At 36.2% G+C, this 23193-nt stretch overlaps 1 protein-coding gene across 15 annotated transcripts in view; it reads right to left on the bottom strand.

Moving 5' to 3' along the window:
• LOC136826829 (uncharacterized) overlaps window positions 1-23193 on the bottom strand; it is a 1026023-nt gene that overhangs the window by 14712 nt on the left and 988118 nt on the right. For all 15 annotated transcript variants that reach the window (XM_067084297.1, XM_067084294.1, XM_067084301.1 and 12 more), the window contains one exon: window positions 559-864. In XM_067084297.1, the coding sequence (XP_066940398.1) occupies window positions 559-864 (306 nt within the window). The remainder of the gene's footprint in view (window positions 1-558; window positions 865-23193) is intronic.

Genomic DNA, 23193 nt, shown 5'->3' with positions numbered 1-23193 from the left:
TTTATCCATAAAGTACAAGTGTAGGAGTGACCACTGTGCTGCTTTTTTTTTTCTCTGGAGACAACCCAGTTAGGGGAATGGCTTAATACTGAAAAAAATTTATATACACAAATTACATTAAATCTATTTGAAGCCAGAAATGCTAAATGAAATAGGATTGTATGGTGTTGCAATGATGAGTGTCAACATACTGCACAATTTAAACAACTTTTACTCCATTTTAACTATAAAATGCACAGTGCTTTATCTCAAGGTGTGAATTCACACACAATGTTAACATCTCAGAACCAGAACAGGCTGGAAAAAAGCCAAAACTGCAGTACAATAAGAAATCTTGCCATACTTAGTAACTAATTAAGGAATCTTTGCATGTCTGAAACAATGATAAACAACTCAATAACATAACATTATTCTTACTAGGCTCAAAACTGAATAATCAATGTAAGCCCTTAAATGAATAACAAAAACCTCATGAATTTATTACTCCTCAACAAGAATTTTCATATTAGATTCTCCTATGTAAGGAATCAAGTCACTGTAATGCAGCTAATTCTTTACCTGAGGAAGAATCTGAGGAATGATCTGGATCCAGGAATTCAGATTCTGGTTTTAATATAGACTTGATCTCCTTGGAATCCTCTAAGCTTGAGTCTTTTTTCAAGACTCCCCTGAGTACCTTGGTTTCATGGTCAGGAGATCCAACAGGAGGGGGTAATGGACTCTCTGGCTTTAAAATACCTCTTGGTTGATCAGACTCAGAAAAGGATGCGCGACGAGAATCCGAAGAGTAGTGTTTCAATATGGAACGAGGACTATCTCGTGGTATCTCTTTGTTTCCCAGAGAGCCTTCCCATTTCAAAATTCCTGAAAATACCAAAAGTTAAGAAACGTAACTGAAGACATGTCACTCAAATGAAAAACTTCACAAAAACAATAAATAAATACAATTTCTATGGCAATTACTTGTACAATAGTTGGTGCTCAAAACTTTGCCCACCCAAAATGGAGCCTTCTTTCATAATTTTCTCAAAAGTATTGTTCTCTTTAATGAAAAATCTCTCAAACAGAGGCACATAAGAAATCACAACTTTGATTACTGACAGAGCTTAAGACATTATCTCTTTCATCACTGTCGGGTGTTTCGAAATTAGAGGGGCCCCCCTCCACAGAACAAATGGAAAGTTATGAAGTTTTCTGCTATAGCCTATCTCCAAGTACATTATTTCAAGTTTCTACAAAGCTATTTTTCATTTTACATTTCTTGTATTTTCAGACTGAGTGACGGAGTTAGATACAGCCATGGCTAACGACTCGGAGGAAATCAGATGGATTGACCGAATCTGGGCTATAACCTTCAGAGAGGCCAGGGATGCTGGCACATCCTTCATTTCACATTCCTGGATAGCTAAATACATTAAAAGAGATGAATCCTTTGTTAAAAGAAACTGGAACAAAAATCGATATGACTGTCATCACGAAAAAAGTGAGAATCTTAGAAGGCCTGAAGTCCTTTCTCAGGAGTCAAAAGACATCATAGCTGAGGCAGTGGGTAGACCAAGAGAGTCTTTATGTAAATTGGCGCTTGAACTAGAAACAAAAAGGGGAAAGAAGAGAAGTTATAGTGCTGTATATCGTGAGTTGAAAAAATCTGGTCTCAAGCCATTTCATGTTATCAACAAGCCCAACATCACTCAGCAACAGAGAGAAGACCATGCATGGTTTTGTGGTTCATTTCTTAAAGATTGGGATGAAGCTGACTTTCTCCACGTTGCCGCATCAGATGAATTCTTCATTTACACAGTCAGGAAGCCAAATCATAAAAATGACATCATTTGGGCTGCAAAGTTGGATGACATCAGCGATGACGTGCGCTATCGCCAAGTTGTGAAATTTCCTGAACGTTTGGGAATTTTTCTCTGTTTCACAGCCAAACAGTTTATGTGGATCATCAAAGAAAAAGGACAGTCATGGAATGGCAAATACTTCAGAGAAACTGTGCTTACTGGTGGAGTATTTCCTTTCCTCAAAGACCCTGAAAATGTGTTATCTGTTGAAGAAGCCACATTTTTGCATGATAAGGCACCATGTTTCAAGGCTCTTCAGACATAGCAGCTGCTTTGAAACAGTGGTATCGATTTCTTCTCGTCAAGTGAATTTCCAGGTAGCTCCCCTGACCTTAATGTGTGCGAAAACATTGGTAGTATCTTAAAGGATCGTGTTGAAGTGTGCACAGTGAACTATGATGGCATACCAAGCCTCGATGACCTGCGAAGAGAGGTGACCGAAGTGCTCAGGGAAATGGGGTTTGAGTCTCAGCTTTTTTGCGATTTGCTGAAATCATACCCCTCAAGAATGCAGGCTGTGGTACAGGCAGATGCAGGCCACACTAAATATTAATTACTCAGAGAGAAACTTAAATAAATACCTGTTCTGAATTACTTTTGTTTTTGTCCATATCAATTTTAGTTTATGCTGTAGAGGGGTGGGGGCTCTAATTTCGAAACACCCTGTACTATTCTACACATCACAACCTGACTGTACCAATACCATTCTACAAAACTAGTGACAATTTAAACATTTCTCCCAGTTATATTCAAGTTGCAAACTTGAGATGATCCTTTTGATCACTAGCTCTGGATTTTATATTCGACCTACAAGTCCCATGGCTACTGCAATGCCAACATACTTTCAATATATACTGCGTATCTATCTTAACATAATAAAACATACTGAGTATATCTTTGGTGATAAGATTATATATGAAGGAGAAAACACCTTTAATAAGTCAGTGATTATATATTAGAAGAAACATACCTCTTTTATGCTACCATACATAAACCTAAACTGTGTTTTTACTGGTTTAAGGTAACATAGGTTATTAAAAAATGTGGCATCTAAGTGGATGCCATAATCTATTTTATGTCTTATGTTACAGCTTTAAGTAATTTATAACTTCATATTAAACAAAGCAAATATTGGAAAAATTAATATAAAGTATACAATTCTACCTAATACTGTATGGTATACAATAAATGAATGAAAAAATTTAGAGCTTTTATTAAAATTTTCATCCAAAACAAGAAGACTGGATGTGAGAAAATCTTTAGATTCACTTTGCTCTGTTGTTGAAGCAACACAGAAAGTACAAGGGAATACATGGGTATCAGTTATCACTTCTGACTGATTCATGGTTAATAAAAAACAATAAAAAATCCAGTGTCTGCTCTAAGCAACACTTCCTAGATACTAAGGTCCTTATGTTCTACCACCTTCTCACCACATCCAATATGCCGTTCTCCTCTCAGAGAAAAATAAACCATACTGCAGTGCTCACTGAATATTCTAGACTGAAAATGCTGCTACCAATTGTAAAACGGCCGTATTCAGGTTAAATGTGTCATGAAAATAATGGATCAATATATGCTTATGATAATCAAACATTTGTGAACAGTGCCACACAAAATGTGAGTTTAGTATAGTGTAAAAGGCATAAAGACTTTATATATTGATTCAAACAAAGTGAAGCATTAAATTCACATATTTCTCAAATAAAATCATCCAGAGTAGAGAGAGAGAGAGAGAGAGAGAGAGAGAGAGAGAGAGAGAGGTACAAGTGTTGGCTCAAGCCAGGTGTTTGAAATGCCAACCACTAACAACACTGATTTAGTGATATACAAGATCCACGGTGCATCCCAACAACAGCCAATTTATCATAGCATTTGTATCTGGCATTTCATAACTAATTTTATCTTACTATACAGCCATAAGTTATATAAATTATAATGATAAGATTTTATGGCTACAGAGGTAAAGCCTCCTTTCATAATTTGTATGATGCTTAATCTTATATTTTTGTTAAATACAGCAATCATAAGCCATATGCTTACTCACAACCACATAACTTCTACTACCAAGGGCAGTACAGCTTGTTTGCGTTATAACCTTTGACTCACCCACAGTTGCATGTCCCTGAGCATATGGGTACAGCTGTGTGACTCCAAAGTAGCACCATTCTATATTTTTCTTTGTAGCTATTAAACATAATTTTAATACTATCACAGAATGTTACTTCTGCACATGCTGAAGGAAACAATCTGCCAGTACAATTCTGACGTCATACAAAAATAATTAAAACAAGAATAACTTGGCCAGGAAGGGTAACAGGTCAGGGCCTAACCCTGGCAGTGGTCAAAAATAAGGAAGCCCTAGACAATTCCAGCAGCCCTTGCCCAATGGTGCCAATCATAATATCCTTCACTTCTCATGAGTAAGCGTCACCAGTATCCCAAGTTGTTCTATAGCAATCCAGACCACAGTGAATTGGCAGAACATGTTCTCACTTTAGCATTTCACTACTGTACCAGTTTCTTTTCAAACTGCTGATTATTAATGTCAAAATTTTTTTGAGTTTGTAAGTCTCTTCTGCAAGAAACTAAAAGAAAGCAATTTGTGTTATCAAAGTAACACAACACCTTCCAGAGAGTAAATTCCTTGATGAAAGAGATGGTATTTTCTTTTTTGAGAATTAAGCAGAGGAAAATGCTATCCTTTATCATGCATCTTTTTAGCTTCGATTACTCTGCAGTGATTTGTCAACATGGCATTGGGAAATCGTGTTTGTGAATACCAATTGCTATATAGTATCTGTTTTGCAAATTAACACTAAATGCAAAGGTAGCCTGCTTTGTAAGCTTATCCATGCACCTTTGCAACTTCACAAACTTTTTGTACTGTTATTTAGAAACAGGGAGATCAGTGGTTGACTTTAATAAATTTAAATACTAGTCACAATTACCACTCAACTTCTCAATTTCCTCAAACATGAAGGATACACTAAACGTAGCAAACCTGGAATTGCTATACACACAATAAAAGGAATGAATTGCATTAACCCACCATGCAACGAATAATACGTTTCTGATGAAAGTAATATGTAGACCGAAGCACCTTGATTTAAATATTTTGCTTGATTTTTTTCCCAAATAAGCTTAAAGGGAATAAAGGGATTGTTCCAGAAAAAAGCAAGTCAGTAATGCCACATTTTCAAGTGCTGGACCAACGACAAACCACTCAGCAAAACCTTCCAAGGCATTGGGTGCTTTGCAAAACACAAGGAAAGACCATAAGTGCATGACAAACTCCACTATATGCTATGCCACTGAACTCTGTCATCCACACACAATTGTTTCCTGGACAGTCACTGGATCCAATACCTTTTCTACTTGTTTTTATTCATCATATTCTTCGTTGTCTTCTCCTCTGTCCTCCAAACTCTTCTAGATTATAATAATTTTACTAAGCTATCATCTACTATCCTCTCCACATCTTGTCCTTTGCATATAATTTCCTTGAAGGTCCAGAGCAGTGGATTCACTCTTCTTGGTTAACCGCAGGTCCCACAAAAATATCTAACTGAAAATTCCAGAAGTTTTCCAGTTACCCGAATACCAAGCGAACGCTGTAATATAATGAAAAATTTTGGGCCACACAGTGCATCTGACCATATAGCACATGACTCATCTCTATTTGTTCAAATGCCCACATCTGGCGACTGTCTCATGGATCACATCCAGTCTGTCTGTACCATTCTTGCTGTCAGCATGCTTACAGTCCAGCGGTGAATCATAAGTGTCACAATAATGGCCATCAAAGTGTAAGAGTATCAGTGACAGTAGTGCTCCTAAGTCAAAGATATGAGCACAAATTTTAAATAAAATGTGGAGGTTGCAAGGCTGTATGACATGAACACGTCATTTTATATCTTCTTTAATTCTTTCCTGAATTTGTTTCTGTTTAATTTTATTAATGTAGTTTATTACTGTATACTGTATTCGTAATGTATTTTCATTGATTTTTAAAGCACCTGGTTGATAATTTTAACTTGATGAGGAGGTTGTTAACACTGAAAGTTTGTAAAATAAAGTTGAAAAGTATATTTGATTAAAATATAGAAATTTAGCTTTCTAGAGCCAATGGTGGCAACTGAAGACAGTGTACGTCGATTACAGCTAGCAGCATCCTTACTGAAGTGTAAGGGGTCACGGAGTCATTTCGGCATTCAGGGATACCCACAAAGATAGTTGGACTCTTTGAGTATTATAGGGGATATATATATATATATTATATATATACTATCTTCTAGGCAAAATCTTTATCATATAATATAGGACACTATCTTCTAGGCAAAATCTTTGTCATAGGTCGCTACCCCTTGCTTGCCTTGTCTGTGACTCATCTATTCTCTCAGTATACTGTGTATCGCCACCATATATTCATAAATTACCTTTACTTCAAATACTTGAGCTGGTCAACTGCTTCCATTTGTGTTCATACCCTCACTTAACCTTCAATTTTCTCATCTTGTGAATGATTTGAAATTCCCCCATTTATCTCTCCAGTTTCTCTTTATTATATACAGGATGTTGTGGTCTAGTGGTCAAGAGTCTTGTATCGCCAGTGATTGGAATCTCAGGTAATATGTAAAACCTTAGACAGGTTGTAGGCTACCTGGAAATCAGTCAAGTCTTTTGGGTTGTAACCAGATATAAGAGGTTCTGGAGGCTAACAACTTTCTCTCTTTTAAGCCATCATCTCAAAGGGAAAAAGGTATTTTAATAAGAAAGTAAAAATATATATTATACAGTACAAGAATCTTGACCATTAGACCACAACATCCTACATATAATAAAGGGAAACTGGAGAGATAAATTGGGGAATTTCAAATCATTCACAAGATGAGAAAACTGAAGGTTAAGTGAGGGTATGAACACAAATGGAAGCAGTTGACCAGCTCAAATATATGAAGTAAAGGTAATTTATGAATATATGGTGGCGATACACAGTATACTGAGAGAAAAGATGAGTCACAGATAAGGCAAGCAAGGGGTAGCGACCTATGAAAAAGATTTTGCCTAGAAGATAGTGTCTATAGACCACAAAATTGGAATGAATGCAGGTGTTGTTGAGTCAAACTTCTATTATGTACATGGAGTTTGGATGGTGAGTGCAAAGGAAAGAAAAAGGTTGAAGCTACTGAGATTAATTGTTTGTATAGATCATGCTGCAAAACTAGGAGTAATAAGGATTTAATGAGGGTGGAAAAGGCACTACATGTATGACTGGGAAAAGGCTGCCCACTGATGGCAATGCAATAAAACATAAGGCCTTAAGCCTTTAATTCTATATGGGGACTAAAGGAAAACATCGACAGTCCGGAAAGCCATGACCGTCACAGCCATCTAAGGATGGTTACCAGTCCGGAAAGCCATGGCCGTCACAGCCATCTAAGGATGGTTACCTATGTTCAAAAATTGGTACAATCTAATGAATATACAGTATATGTTACGGAGTGGCTACATCTGCTGACGAGAAAGCTTCTGCCATGCCGCAAGCATAGTTTAAGAAAATAACTGAAGATGTAGGGTACCCATGAGCAAGTGTTTAATTGTGATAAAATGCGTATGTTTTGAGAAAGGATGCCCAGCAGAATCTATATGCACCAAAGTATATATGAGTTGCCATGCAATAAAATGTGGAAGGATAGATTAACACTGATGGACTGTGGCAATGTAAAGGTGATAAGACAAGGCCTTGAATGTTTATCACATACAAGAATCTTTGTGTTCTCAAAACAAAAACTGTGACCAATTTTCCCAAGTTCTGGCATCAGAAGCCCAAGACATGGGTCTTGTCAGTACTATTTACAAAGTGGATCCATTATGTTTAATTCAAATGACCAGGATTTCATTAAACTTTCGAGATTATGTGTGTACTTACTGATGCAGATCCTAACATACTGTATAATACAGACTGCTGGTAAGAGTTTACCACTGCTCATGTAAAAACTTCCATCAAAAGAGCGATGGGTGAGTAAGAATCCAGAAAAGGTGAAGTAGTCCATTATTTTAAAGGCTCGTTAGTGATTGACGGATATGCATAGAAAATCAACCAAACAGCAAAAAAGTTGGCATCGAGAGATATGCTGATATGAAGGAAGGTGTGGAAGATATCAAGAACATAATCGATATTAAGTGGAAGACCTCCCCTGGTCATCTGCAGAGGAAAATACGGATGAAGAAACTGCAGGACCGGCATAGTTGACACTTGAAAATTCTGGCCAAGTGTTTCTAATGAAACCTAATGTAATGGACGAAAAAATAACTTACAATCTCATGATGGAACACAACATCAAGATACATCGCTTACAAGTTTTCTTTTTGAGTAAATAAATAGCTGACGATAAAAAAAATAAAGCTGCTACACTATGTACCTGCGTATATGTTATTTACCTCATGTCTTACTAATATCCTTAGTAAATGTGATTTCGACCTTGTGGAGTTACTTATCGCACTTTTGTACACTAATTGTTATATGTATATATATGATAAACATACTTATACACACAGACACAAACAAAAAACACACACACACACATATATATATATATATATATATATATATATATATATATATATATATATATATACTATGTGTATATATATACACAATATATATATATATATATATATATATATATATATATATATATATATATATATATATATATATATATATATACTGTACTATGTGTATATATATACAGTATATATATGTATATATATATATATATGTATACTGTACTATGTGTATATATATACATACATATATAATATATATGTACATATACGATGTATATATACAGTTGTGGTTTTTTTCCTAATTTTGCAGACAATATCAAGAAGTTCCATTGCCTCTTCCATTACAGACTAACAAAAGTGTGATTAGACTAGATTCCTTATGAGAGAATACTGAAAGTTACATACTTTTAAACACTTGGTGAGGTTTTTAACGAAATATACAGTCCCTGTTCATATACAGGGTATTTACCCAGTGCAGTGAACATTCTTCATAAGAAGAGAAACTGTTGTGTTTATGGGAGTCATGTAGGCGTGTCACAAGAGATAACGGCTGATATCGTGGCCCCACGAAATCTCGAGCTCAACAACCTGTGAACACCTGTCGCTATTATCAGTACGTGAACTGTACAGAACCTTGTTAGTCAACCTCATCAACCGGACACAAATGCTAAGGAAACCGATACCACATGGACGATAAGTTGATGATGTGGTTCATTTTTTCATTATTTTAAAGTGCAATTGCTAACAACACGTGGACAAGAGCAAACAATGAAATGGCACAGAATCGTGAGTGACGGCCGAGCAAGCTTGAAGTTTTCTTTCCATACTTTCCTCCTAACTCTAAATGATACATTCGGTGTGTCAGTGACATGATGTTATTTATTCCAACACTCACAGCATGTATGTATATTCAAGTAGAGAAAGCAGACCCTTGCAACGCAATAGGCGAGAGAACTTTTGTGAGATCCTAACACTAGACGGCACGATGACCCTGATGCTGCACCGCCAGTTACTCAGTACACTCACTCCTCCTTTCCATCTGATGCTCAAAAGAACAATTAACATTCTCAGGAACTCGCGAATTCGTAGCAAGGCTTTACGTAAAAACATTTATGCATTCTATCACAACGCAATCTCATTAATAAACCCTGACTTTTTATTTGTCAATTTTGTGAATGTTTATCATGTATATTAAGCTGTTAGTCTCGTAGACTATTATTTAATAAAAAAAAATATATCTCAGCTCATTCTACCCTAAAAGGGTATGTTACTTAGTTTGCATAATACTACATATTTTTCTGCTCAAACGTAGACAACGTTCACTCTCACTGATATTAACTCCTTTACGTCACAGCACACAAACTGATAATCACAGTTAATTAAAAAATAAGCCTTCCAGGACTCAAGCTAAGCATAGTCTGCATGTACGAGTATACTGTGACTGAACACGAGAAAAAGAGTAAGGCCGATTTACAAAACATTAAACTAATAACCGCTAAATATATAAGATCGTAACACTCGCATATGGTCTTAAACAAATACATTCCTAAATGTTTTTGTCACAAACACTTATAAAAAACGTTCATTATCTCTACAGAATAAGGGAAAACTAAGTCTTGCAAACACTGAATTTGAACAGCCATTGCTACACTTTTCAAGTAAGTTGATATGTGCCCACCCATGTGACAACGAGTAGTGAAGATTGTCGTGGGCTACTGAAAGTTGACTGGTTGATTTTATATGAAAAAATATTCATAGCTGGTGAATATAAATAACAGATGAGAGACTAACACAAAAGATGATGTTCGAGTTGAATGGGTTAATTTAAAGCTGAAATGGCTTCGGACGCGACTCCCGAAGAAGGTAAGAATGGATAGGCCCCAAGGCATTGATACGATAGGATACAAACAAAATTATATTCTGCACGAAAGCGGTGAGGGAGCGTCCACTAGGTGGCTGACCATAGTATACGTAGGGTAAGTCTCAGTGAAATGCAGAGTTCTTACGTGGAAACGTGATATAAGAATTATGGGTCACAGCATTGCCAGGATATCTGGCATAAGAAGAAGAAATGGGTCACAGAACAGATGAATCAAGGAAGGCAGCAGTGTACTCGCATGCGCGTGAAAAAAGACTTGAATGAGATTTGGGGTGTTTATGGAAACTAAGTTTGGAGTGTAATAAGGGATTTTTGAGACAACGCTCTGTGGCTCTGAAGTGTGAAGTGGAAAGTGAATAACAAAAAGTGATACTATTGATATGAACTGTTTGTAAAATATATGTGGTACAAGAAGAACTGATAACGTAAGATATGTGGATGTTCAAATAATATTTATCAAGATTAGCGTAGATGACAGCATGGACTGGAATGTTTTGAAATTTTATGGTCATGTGGAAAGAGTGGAGGAAGATAAGTTAGTGAAAAGTATAACTCAGAGAACTTAGTGGTGACGAGGAGAGGAAGACCAAGAAAGAGCTGGACAGATGGAGCGGAAGAGATACTGAAATGGAAGACCTTATTATCCAAGAACCCATTGTGTGCAAGATAAGGGGATAATGTGCGATCTGTGTAGGGGGTTTTAATGCTCTGCTGAAAAGCAACTAATTCTGTGTTTTATTCTGTGTAAGGGGTTTTAATGCATGAATCTGCTGAAAAGTAACTTCATTTCTGGAGCCTCTCTCAGTTACTAATGTATATATATCTGTGTTTTATTCTGCATAAGTGGTTCATCACAAGACAACAGTTAATGGCATGAATGTCTCAATAACCAGTAACTCATTTTATTTCTGGATCCAAGGGAACGTGACCTCCTTGTGATTAAGGTAACTCGGGTTCGCTTCTCAGTTATCAGAAACAGTTTTATATTATATGTGTATATATATATATATATATATATATATATATATATATATATATATATATATATATATATATATATATATATATATATATAATATATCTATATAACCATATTTCCCTTAACAGACATGGCCCTGCAGAATATCAAAACATTTTTCATTGCCACCAACATCCTTTAACTGCTGAATCATGGATGAGTTCCTATGCAGAGAACTTACACATCATCATCTGCATCACACATCTATACAAATAACTAGTCAGTAGTACATCAAAATTCTTGCACAAGCAGCACCACTCACTGCTGTCTAGCACACAATATCATACTTCCTGGAAATGAAGATCCTTCCTTTCAAACATCTCTTTCACACCACCTATCCAACCAAATCAATGTTCTCCCCTCCTCCCTCTCCCCTCCTAACACTTCTGAATTATACTCTCTTTTCTACAGCCTATGATCCTCCATTCCTCTACATGACTGTACCGTCTCTAAACAATGATCCAATCTTTTACCTACATTAACCCACTCCATCCATTCATTAGGATGCTAAACAGCCGCATCTCAGAATTAAGTTCACACCAAACCAGTCACGTTCATCTACATGTTAAAAAAGATGGTTTGCTTGAATCATAACACCTGTTTAACTGCTTTACAAATTACCCTTCACACCTGACGTCCTCAATAAACATCACATTTAATTTGATCATAAGCATTACAGAGGTCCAAGCATTCCACATCCATCTTTTTCCATTTACTCTCAAACTTTTCGCACAACTGTTCTATATCAATTGGTCCAGACCTGCGTCCTTGCCTAAATCCCTTACCAATCCTCCTCTGTCACCAGTCTTCTCTCTGTATCATCATCTTAGTACACACCTTCTCCAGCATACTAGGCAATAGCGTGCTCCCTCCTATATTTCTTGCAGTCACCTCTATCACTTCTGTCTTTTAAGGTCTTTTCGTTATCCACACATACCTTGGCCAGTAACTGAATCATGCCTTCACCTTCTATAACACAACATCTCACTTGTAATCCAGTAACTGAATCATGCCTTCACCTTCTACAAAACAACATCTCACTTGTAATTCCATAAACTCCTGGTGCAAACGTTTCCAGTTCTCAACCTCTTAATTACCTTAGTTTTCACATGGAACTCCAAATTTAAACAAACCTTTTCCACTATTTCGTCATTTAGATCTCTCTTTTTTCTATGCTTCACGTCCATGCTCACTCTACCAAGGTACAACTGCATATTTTATCGTAAAATGCATTTGCTCCTTAACTTTTCTCTACACATTGTACCACAAAAGGACAATTTCTATTTCTCTATAATAATTTTCTCGGATTTACCCCTAAATTTCCAGCATACTCATCCTTTTGCATTCAATTTTTCTTTGACCACACTATTCGTATTCTTGTAATATGTTTCTTGAATACCTTCTTTAATCCTTGTGTAATGATATATGAGAAGAGAACCAGTGATATATATATATATATATATATATATATATATATATATATATATATATATATATATATATATATATATATATATATATATATAGAGAGAGAGAGAGAGAGAGAGAGAGAGAGAGAGAGAGAGAGAGAGAGAGAGAGAGAGTCCAATCTCGCCGGAAAACAAGACTTCTGGTAACGTCAAAAGAACCTCCTTCGTAGGAGAGGTTAATTCATCTAATTACACCCAGAAGGACGTCGCTAGATAAGTTCAACCAATTAGACTTCTACCAAGGGCTGGACAGAAGCTGTTGCCTGCCTATAGTGGGATGGGCATTTCCTTTAAGAAAGAAAACCTTCAAATGAGAAGGAAGAGGACAGAGAAGGATAGAGAGACGCAGAAGAAGAATAGAGTCTCAGTGGAGGGAGGTCATAGCCTCACGAGTTGTGGGTTGAGAAGAGGCAAGGCTCACACTTTGATTCACACTTCGATTTGTATTCATACTACTTAACTTGTATATATATCTCTCTCACTTGTATAAGTACAGGGTTATTTTTAATTAGTGTGTTAATGAAGTAAGAAAGCTGCACTGTGTCTTTATAAAGCCTCCTGGGACTCAAACGCTACTATAACAACAAAGCCAGAAATGATAAAGCATCGATAAAAGAAGGTGGTAAAGAAACATTACAAAAAGAAATCATCACATAAAAAGGTGACAATAACATCAACATTACAAAATGGTGTCAGCTATAATGGAATCTGCAGAAGACATAAATAACAGTGCAGTGTGAAGGATGAATCAACGAACGTACAATTAGCATCATACAACAAAACATTCTCATTAAAAATCAACATTACTGTGAATTCTAAGAAGCAGAAGAATCCCTGAAGGTCAGCGACGCATGAAAAAAACTATTTTATTCAAGACCAGCAGGATACAACGAGTCTACAACGAACGAAAACAACACCTTTGTGTTGATCGCAAAAAGGAAAAGTGAAGAATGACAGTTAAGACTGAACAAACAACTGAACTAAGTAAGTCGTGATTGGAAAGTTATTTTAATTCTCTCTCTCAGTGAGTGTATTTTGAAATTATCTCTCTCAGAGGGTATAAGACTTTCATGATTGTCTCATCTCTCTCAGAAGGTATATAACGTTTATAATTCTCTCTCAAAAATTTTTATCTTGTTATTTCTTTTGAGGTTTGATAGATAGGAATCTTTAATAGCATAACATTCTTTTAATGAAATATTTTTGAATAATGTGATTTGGGTATAAATTTTCTTATGATTTTTAGAATACCATTGTAATGCAGGATTCGTTTGACGCATTCAGGAATGCAATTAGAAATAGACATTACCATTTAAGACCAACAACAGTTAGGCAAAGTCGAACTCCAGTGCCAAGTTCACGAATATCACTAACTCAAGGAAGTACTAACACAAGTAGCAGTAATAATAATAATAATAATAATAATAAAAATAATAATAATAATAATAATAATAATAATAATAATAATAATAATAATAATAATAACACATTTCAATTTAGAACAATGGCACAAGCAGCGATCATTATGCAAGCCACACGATTCTGTGGAAGAGTTGAAAGTTCAAATCCTAACAAAAATAGGCTAGAATCATATTCTGTGAACCAGTGGCTAGCTGATGCAGACAGTTGCATATCAACAGGGGGAATAACAAATGAAAGAGCTAAAATTAACGAAACCTTGCTTCTCCTTAGTTCAGAAAGTGGTGATGCACACAGAACTTTGAATTCAGTTAGATTCAGCAACATAACCACATGCACTGAATTTAGAAGAATTTGTTTATCAGTTTGGAAACCAGTGAGTCAAAGTGATGCCTTATATAATATTAATAGATTCCTTACCCAGCATTATGATGGAGAATCCATAGCAAATCTTCACACAGATGTTGAAGAATCAATACACAAGGTAATAGAGGACTTAAGAAAAACAAACATCACCATAGGAAATAAGAATGCTTTTGGTGATGAAGAAAATGATTTAGTCAGTTTGAGATATGTTTTGAATTACTTGTCATTTGGAACGATGTATGACGAATCTTGGAGAAAAAGAAAAGAAGGCTTCTAAGAAACTTAAAATTGATCCTAAAAGTGATAGCCTTACAGCTTTAATATCAATGAGGAAAGAAATCCAGAAGAAAGAGATAGAGTTTTCTAAGGAATTTGTAGGGGTAACAGAAACAAAATGAAAGGAAAGGCAGAAATAACCATGATTAATATAAAAGAAATAACAAGTATAATGATAATTCCAGACAAGTAGGGAATAGACAAAATTCCTTTCAAAGGAAATATGCACAAAGTACTAGGAACAAGTGGAATCCAAACCAGAAAGGAAGACAGAATCAATCGAGGAAAGGACCATTCTTTGGTCCACCCATAAGATATCATAATGGTCAATATTCAAACATAAACAATTCAAAACCAGAGAATAATTCAGCTCAAGAAGCTAGATAAAAAAATAACGTGAAAACTGCGGGTATACCAATCATTCCACTAATGAATGCAGAAAGCCTAGAATCTGTGCAGTTTGCAAAAAGATCGGGCATTTAACTAAAAACTGTTGGTTCAATAATAAGGAAGCCAATAGAGAGTTTATAGAGATAAGTAACAGTAGCCCAAATATAAATAAATCTTCCAGTCAGTGACAATTAACCCCTTTACAGAGAAAAGAAAGTAAATCGCGTCAAGGTGATGAAAGAGAAAAAGGAGAAACAGTTACAATGGGAAATGAAGGTTCATCCGCATTTTCCTATTTACATAGCAAAGAAGTAGTATTTTCCACGAAAGCGGAAAGAAGTAAACAGAAAGGATCTGCCTATTGTAAAGACTCCAATAAATGGGAAGACATGTACTGTACTCATTGATACAGGTAGTACTGTAAATATAATTGATAAAATCACTTTAACAAGATATTTAGGCATTGCAGAAACTCAGATTCAGGTTCAAAGTAGAGTAATAAAAGGAATAGCAGGGAAACAGATTAAAAGTCTGGGAAATGTGAACTTAGAAATAGAGATTTTGTCACATAAATTTATTAAAAGTTTCCTAGTTTTAGAAAACAGATTTTTTCCCACGCAAGTATTGTTCTCATTTAATTTAATGAGAAGATGCGGCAAAATATTAGATATTAGTGAAGGAAAGATTAGCCTGAAACAGGATAATCAGACGAGCGTATGTTTTACGTAAAATACTTGACGAAGAAAAGTTTCACCCAAATCTGATCATTTGTCTGAGACAGTTTCGACAAGCGAGACAGACGTACAGGAAAAGCAGATAAGTAACCAGAACAAGCAAGATAAAATAAAAACAGCTAAAAAAGAGGAATTCCCACAAATACAGAAGACAGAATTGTTGAGATGTGCACATACTGATGATATATACTCGGATATAAATAATTACTCAGATATAGATAATTGTGATGACCAAAACACTGAATCTAACGAAAATCAAGACGCCTATACCTATAACTATAGCAATGTATTAATAAGTTGTGAAATTGAAGGGAAAACACTAAATGAAGTATTACTCTTAGATATAATAAATAAATCAGACATAAATAGTATAATAGAAGTAACAGAAAAAACCACTGAATATGCAGAACTTTGCTATTTTTCAGACATAGAAGAAGAAGAAATATGTTGTGTTAGCACAGCTGATGATAATAAAGTACAATTTATACTCAACAGATCAGTAACTATGTATCCAAAATGTTTAACAAAAATATATTGAGATCAAAAGAGGATGTAAAGGATAAGGATGTTCTATTTTTGAATGAAGAATTGTCAGATTTTGTCAGAATAGATCATTCTCTCGTCCACATGAATAGTAATAACTGCAAAGTTTATGTCCAAAACTATTCAGATAACATATTAACACTATACGCAGGCACTGTCTTTTGCATAGGAATTCCTATTAACAATCCTTTACTAACAGTAGAAGAAAAAGCATTTTTCTCTATAAATGGCCAAAACTCTCTAATAAATCTAGAAGTAAACCAAATTTTCCAGAAAATAGACACAAGTTAATTCGGGTATTAGAGAAATACAGATTTGTAATAACTATAGAAGGAGATAAACTAGGAAAAACAAAAGTTCTACAACATAGAATTTTGTTAGATGATAGAGCCAAGCCATTTTTTATTCCTAATTACAGATTACCAATAAGCCAGAGACTCATAGTTGACAATTTGATAGAGGAAATGAAAGAGATGGAGTAGTAATTCCTTCTAAATCTCCATATAATTCCCAACCATTGTTATATACTTGTTCCAAAGAAAGATGGTAGTTGGTGACTTGTAATAGATTACAGGAAGTTAAATTCCAACACAGTTCCAGATAGAATGCCGATGCCGGTAATCCAAGATATGTTAGTTCAATTAGGAGGGGCCAAAGTATTTTCATCCTTAGAATTGCTTAGTGGATATTGGCAAGTACCTCTAGATAAGGAATCGAAACAATTCACAGCCTTCAGCACACATAAAGAACATTTACAGTTTGAAGTAATGTCATTTGGACTAACATCAGCCCCATTAACATTTGTCAGATTAATGTTACAAATTCTAGATGATACAGAAAATGTTGCAGTATACTTGGACGATGTTATAGTTTTTATCAAAGACTTAGAAAGTCACCTCAGAACATTAGAAATGGTCCTAGAAAGATTAAGAATTGCAGGACTAAAAATAAAATTAAAGAAATGTCAATTCCTGATGAAATCCTTAGAATACTTGGGTCATGTAATTAGTGAAGAGGGACTGTGCATGCAAGCAGGTAAAATCAAGGCAATAATTTATTACCCAGCTCCCACTAAGTTGAAAGCATTAAGAAGGTTCCTAGGTATGATAGGTTATCATAAACCAAGTGGGCAATCGTTTTTACCAGACAATATGTAATTTTTTGCACTGTGGCTATTTTTAGGCTGTAAAAATATATATGTAGAATCGACTGGTCACTTTTAGGACTATTCCAGCTCTAATAAATATATCAGACACATATGTAATTCTAATAGGGCATTGTGGCTATTAGAATTACATATGTGTCTGAATTAAAAGTGACCAGTAGATTCTACATATATATTTCAGCCTAAAAGCAATAAAAACGATTGCCCACTTGGCTACGATGTTTAGGATGGGTCTATTCCAGCTCTAATAAATATATCTGAAAACGACAGGTATATGTATGTACGAGAGGTAATAGACTTTTATCCTTCTCGTGGTCAGGTTGGCAACGTGACCTCCTTGTGGTTAAGGTGACGCGGGTTCGTCTCCCGTGACCGGCAATCACAGTCTCTTCAATTTCTTGTGTTTAGATGTTATGGCTTCGTAGTTACAAGCACATCCAAAAAAGCACGAAGAATTCGAGAAGTTAAGAGGGCATTGTGGCTATTAGAATTACATATGTGTCTGGTAAAAGTGACCAGTAGATTCTACATATATATTTCAGCCTAAAAAGCAATAAAAACGATTGCCCACTTGGCTACGATGGTGAGGATGGGTCTATTCCAGCTCTAATAAATATATCTGAAAATGACAGGTATATGTATGTACGAGAGGTAATAGACTTTTATCCTCCTCATGGTCAGGTCGGCAACGTGCCCTCCTTGTGGTTAAGGTGACACGGGTTCGTCTCCCGCGACCGGCAATCACAGTCTCTTCAACTTCTTGTGTTTGGATGTTATGGCTTCGTAGTTACAAGCAAATCCAAAAAAGCGTGAAGAATTCGAGAAGTTAGGAGGGCATTGTGGCTATTAGAATTACATATGTGTCTGGTAAAAGTAACCAGTAGATTCTACATCCATTATTATGTTTATTGCAAGTTTAGTTGTTACTGCTGTATCCATTTTATGTTTAATTAAACATTGAGGACAATGTCTGGTAGGTGACTGACTGATGTAATGATATATGAATAATGTAAATATAAGAGAGAAAAAAAAGAAATGAGAAGAGAACCAGTGATATATATATAGAGAGAGAGAGAGAAACGAGACATAGAGAGAGTAAGAGAGAGAGAGATTGGAATAAAACGAACAGAGAGAGAGAGAGAGAGAGAGAGAGAGAGAGAGAGAGAGAGAGAGAGAGAGAGAGAGAGAGAGAGAATAGCGAAACAGGAAGTGTTATGACTGTGCCGTGTTTACGTAGCAAAACACGGGTGCCAGTAATCTAACCGCAATCGTAACATGGATGTTTACCTGCCTTGCCTGTGATGCTTACCTGTTCAATCTCGCCGGAAAACAAGACTTCCGGTAACGTCAAAAGAACCCCCTTCGTAGAAGGGGTTAATTCATCTAATTACACCTAGAAGGACATCGCTAGATAAGTTCAACCAATTAGACTTCTACCAAGGGCTTGGCAGAAGCTGTTGCCTGCCTATAGTGGGATGGGCATTTCCTTTAAGAAAAAACCTTCAAAAGAGAAGGAAGAGGACAGAGAAGGACAGGAAAACAGAGAAGGACAGAGAGAAGCAGAAGAATAGAGCCTCAGTGGAGGGAGGTCGTAGCCTCACGAGTTGTGGGTTGAGAAGAAGCAAGGGTCACACTTTGATTCACACTTCGATTTGTAATCATACTACTTAACTTGTATATATATCTCTCTCACTTGTATATGTACAGGGTTATTTTTAATTAATGTGTTAATGAAGTAAGAAAGCTGCACTGTGTCTTTCTAAAGCCTCCTGGGACTCAAACGCTACTATAACAACAAAGCCAGAAACGAAAATAATAAACTTCTTTACATGGGCAACGAATAAAAGGCATAACAGAAGGTGGTAAAGAAACATTACAAAAAGAAATCATCACATAAAAAGGTGACAATAACATCAACATTACACTTGAACCACACTACACACGATCTTCATTTCTACTTTGTTTTTGTCTTCCACCATTCACTGCTTTTATGCCCTTGTCTTATCCACCTCTACCCACAATCATCTGCTCTAAACTTAGAAACTTCAGCCCTGCAATCTTCAAATTTCTCCTATACTCTTTCAACTTCAGTGCCTTTAACCCTGGCCCATTTTTCACAAAACTTGGTTCCCTGTTTACAATTCCTTCTTGCCAAACTTAATGACAATTTCACTTCTATGGAACCTAGCAACCTCTTTTCTTCATTCTTTTCTTATTCCCAAATGTACTTGAACAATCCCCAAAAAATTACATTTTCCAAACAAGAAACCCCTATTTGAACACATTTTCACAAGACTATATTGTTATTCACCACAGACACTCCATACCAGCCAAATTTGCTATTCATTTCAGTCAAATTTACATTTAAATCACCTAGCACAACCACTGTTTTTTGCTCTTGATACCAAGTCAAGCAAAGAATAATACTATAAGAAACTCTCTTGTGCTCACATTCTTTTCCTCTAATTTCTTGGAACACGAGTACAGAGAAGGACAGAAGTTGCAGCCTGTATGCAAGAAATTGTCCAAGGCCTCTGAGTTAACGAAGGTCTGAATTAATGAAGTAAAGCGATGGTGCAGGAATTATAAAAAAATAATAAGCCGTGCTCACGGTATTTTCCATTGTTCAAGACTGTGCTGCCATAGATTTACACTCCCATAAAGTATTTCCCAATTTACTTCAATATCACTAACTGAAATCAGAACAATTCTTTACTGACACAAGGATTCAAGAGGCGAATGATTGAAAAAATATGCATGAAAATAAAGGTTGTAGAAAAGGATAAACTTTCCTTTCGAACCGAGTCGTCAGCTCACTGAAAACTAAGTGTACCAACTGTAAAAGCCCTCGGCAGTCAACGATAAAGGACCACTGTGGAAATACGAGTTCAAAACATGAATACTTCCCTAACCCTTGATAACTCCTTCCTAGTGCATATGAGGAAGTATGTATTTCTTGTTATTTTCTAATAACACAATTTTTAGAATTTAAGGTTTTATTATGGTTTTATCTACCTTTTTCTTATGATTTCTATAGTAATAAATAATTATATTTTTGCCTGCATGCTTACTGAATCTTTTTTGTTAAAATGGCTCCAGAGGTAAACGAAAACCACCAAATAAAGAATTAAAAATGTGCTGGACTGTTCCTCGCCCTGAGATTCCTCTGACTATTGAAGATTTCCAAAATCTACCTAACGGGTATTTAAAGGTTATCTGACTAAGTACTCAAACTTTTCCGTAATTTTGGTGCAACTACTGTAAAATGACGGAACGATTTCGCTCAGGCCTATCCACTGCTGCAGTAATCTCAAAAATGGGTCAAATCATCATCCACGTTTGAGTTGTTCGTTTCTTCCTACTGTGTAATCAGTTACGAGTCACATCATAATTTTCAGCCAAGGGAAGCATACCTTGCAAAGAAGAATGGGTGAATTATTTCGATGGTGGCCATGAAACCAATGATCAACAAGCAGCATCTAACAATAGTATCGCAGCTGCAAAGAGGAAGGCAAAACGAAATGAAATGTGGGACACCTCTCACAACATCACATATTACATCCTTGGACTGCCATAAAAACTCTTGAGGGGCTAAAGAGAAAAGATAGCTTCTGAGGTCGAAGCTTCTTATGAATATGACGCATCATCCACCCAGGTAAGAGCAATCCGATTTTCCTCTGGTATTTTTCTCTCTTCTTCGTTCATCGAGCTATACTGCTGAGATATCATCATTAGATTTCATATCTACTAAGATGAAGAGATTTTTCTTAAATAGCAAAAGTCAAAAAACCAAAGTCATGCACAGACGAATCCTCTCTCAGCACCAAATGCTACCCCAGCCCCCAACCCAGTCCCACAGACTCTTGCATAGTGTAGTAATGAGTGGCTCCTATATCGATAGTTTTCCAACTGCGAAAGTCCACCAGGATACAATGAAGAGATTACGTGAGACAAGACTTTACACTCAGAGAATGCACCCCCTCCCCTAAAATGCTTCAGTCACGGTGTTCCCTACTCAAACGAACACCAACCAAAGGCTAAAAGACATCGAAATGACACCAGACGACCGAGCAGCATGGGAGGGGGAGGAGGAGAGTAGAGTTGCGCTAAGGTCTCTCGTGGGGGAGAAGGTGGGAGGGACGGAGGGTCAGGCATGTCAAGGCTCAGCCTAACCTGAGAGCGTGGGTGCAGGTAGGTGACGGGAGATTACAGTGGGTGGGTGGGTGGTAGGATCGACGCCTCAACGGGCACGGTGAGGGGGGGAGGTGGAGGGGGGAAGGCCGGCGCAAGAGGCCAGAACAAGTCGCTTTACAAGAAGTGCCTGTTTTCTCCGTCCCTCTTTGTCATACAGTAAGTGTAGGCTCTTCCTTGCAGTACTTTCTGTCGGCGAGCATCTGGCAACGATGATTCATCAAACATATGGGCGATAGCTCATCTCAGTTCGGACCAATTTACTGCGATTTTAAGTCTGCCTGCAATTTTTTAACTTTTTTTTCTGTGCTTAATCAAAATGCCAAGTACTGAGTAACAAAGATTGCATAGCTAGTCTTCATTTCTATACAGCGTAAGTTTCAGAAGTCAATCCATAACACAGGAATTATACAATAGCCCAAGGAAAGTTTAAAATTTTCATAAAAGGTAACGCTGCGTCAGTTTTCAAAATGTTGTTCACAGCCTCGCGGGAAACATGTGAATGCAATCGCTCGAACTTGACCTGCCGCCAGAAGTGCCAACTGGAAGCGTTTTCTTTATATCTTTTTATTTTTAATAAAGAAAACCGAAACTCCACCGCGAAAGTACTAATGTACTGACACGAATATGGCCAACACTAGTTTAATGATGAATGTGATTGGAGAAAATTAGAAAAAAAATGCTAGGAAAAAGGAGCCCATCACATTAAACTTTGTAATCACATGTGGACTCTCCAACAGAAATTCTTCAAATCCTAGGAAGTGCCAACCTTCATACCAAACAAAAAATATATATGCTCTATTTGATTATGTGCGGTAGTAGGCCTATGTTCATGCCAGTGTTGCTTCACGAAGAATTATGGTTGCATTATCGATTAAGATGAAAAATATAAATAGTGAAAAAATCTGGAAGATAACCAACACTCCTTTTAAAATATCACCATTACGACAAAGAGATACGATATCTGGTAACATCTAACTCGCGTCCGGACTTGACTCCTATTACGCGAGCAAAGAGCAGCCACCTTAGCTCTCGCTCTGTACTTCAAAGAAAACTTATCAAAATGTGCGATTTCCAATCGTGCCGAAATTTTATTTACTACTACTACTACTACTACTACTACTACTAATACTAATAATAATAATAATAATAATAATAAATAATAATAATAATAATAATAATAATAATAATAATAAAAGACAATGGAAAAATAAGCTGTAAGAGAAGAAATACCTAACAACCGAGAAAGCAAGATCTAACAAAGGGAAGCTATTTGGTTATACAATTACTGTCGAAAATATTCAGTTTTTTCCTCCCAGTTTACAT

This window comes from Macrobrachium rosenbergii, chromosome 41, assembly GCF_040412425.1.
Source record: "Macrobrachium rosenbergii isolate ZJJX-2024 chromosome 41, ASM4041242v1, whole genome shotgun sequence".
In the NCBI taxonomy this organism is placed as follows: domain Eukaryota; kingdom Metazoa; phylum Arthropoda; class Malacostraca; order Decapoda; family Palaemonidae; genus Macrobrachium; species Macrobrachium rosenbergii.
The sequence above is the reverse complement of the archived record's forward strand: the minus strand, read 5'-3'. Positions and strand labels throughout refer to the sequence as shown.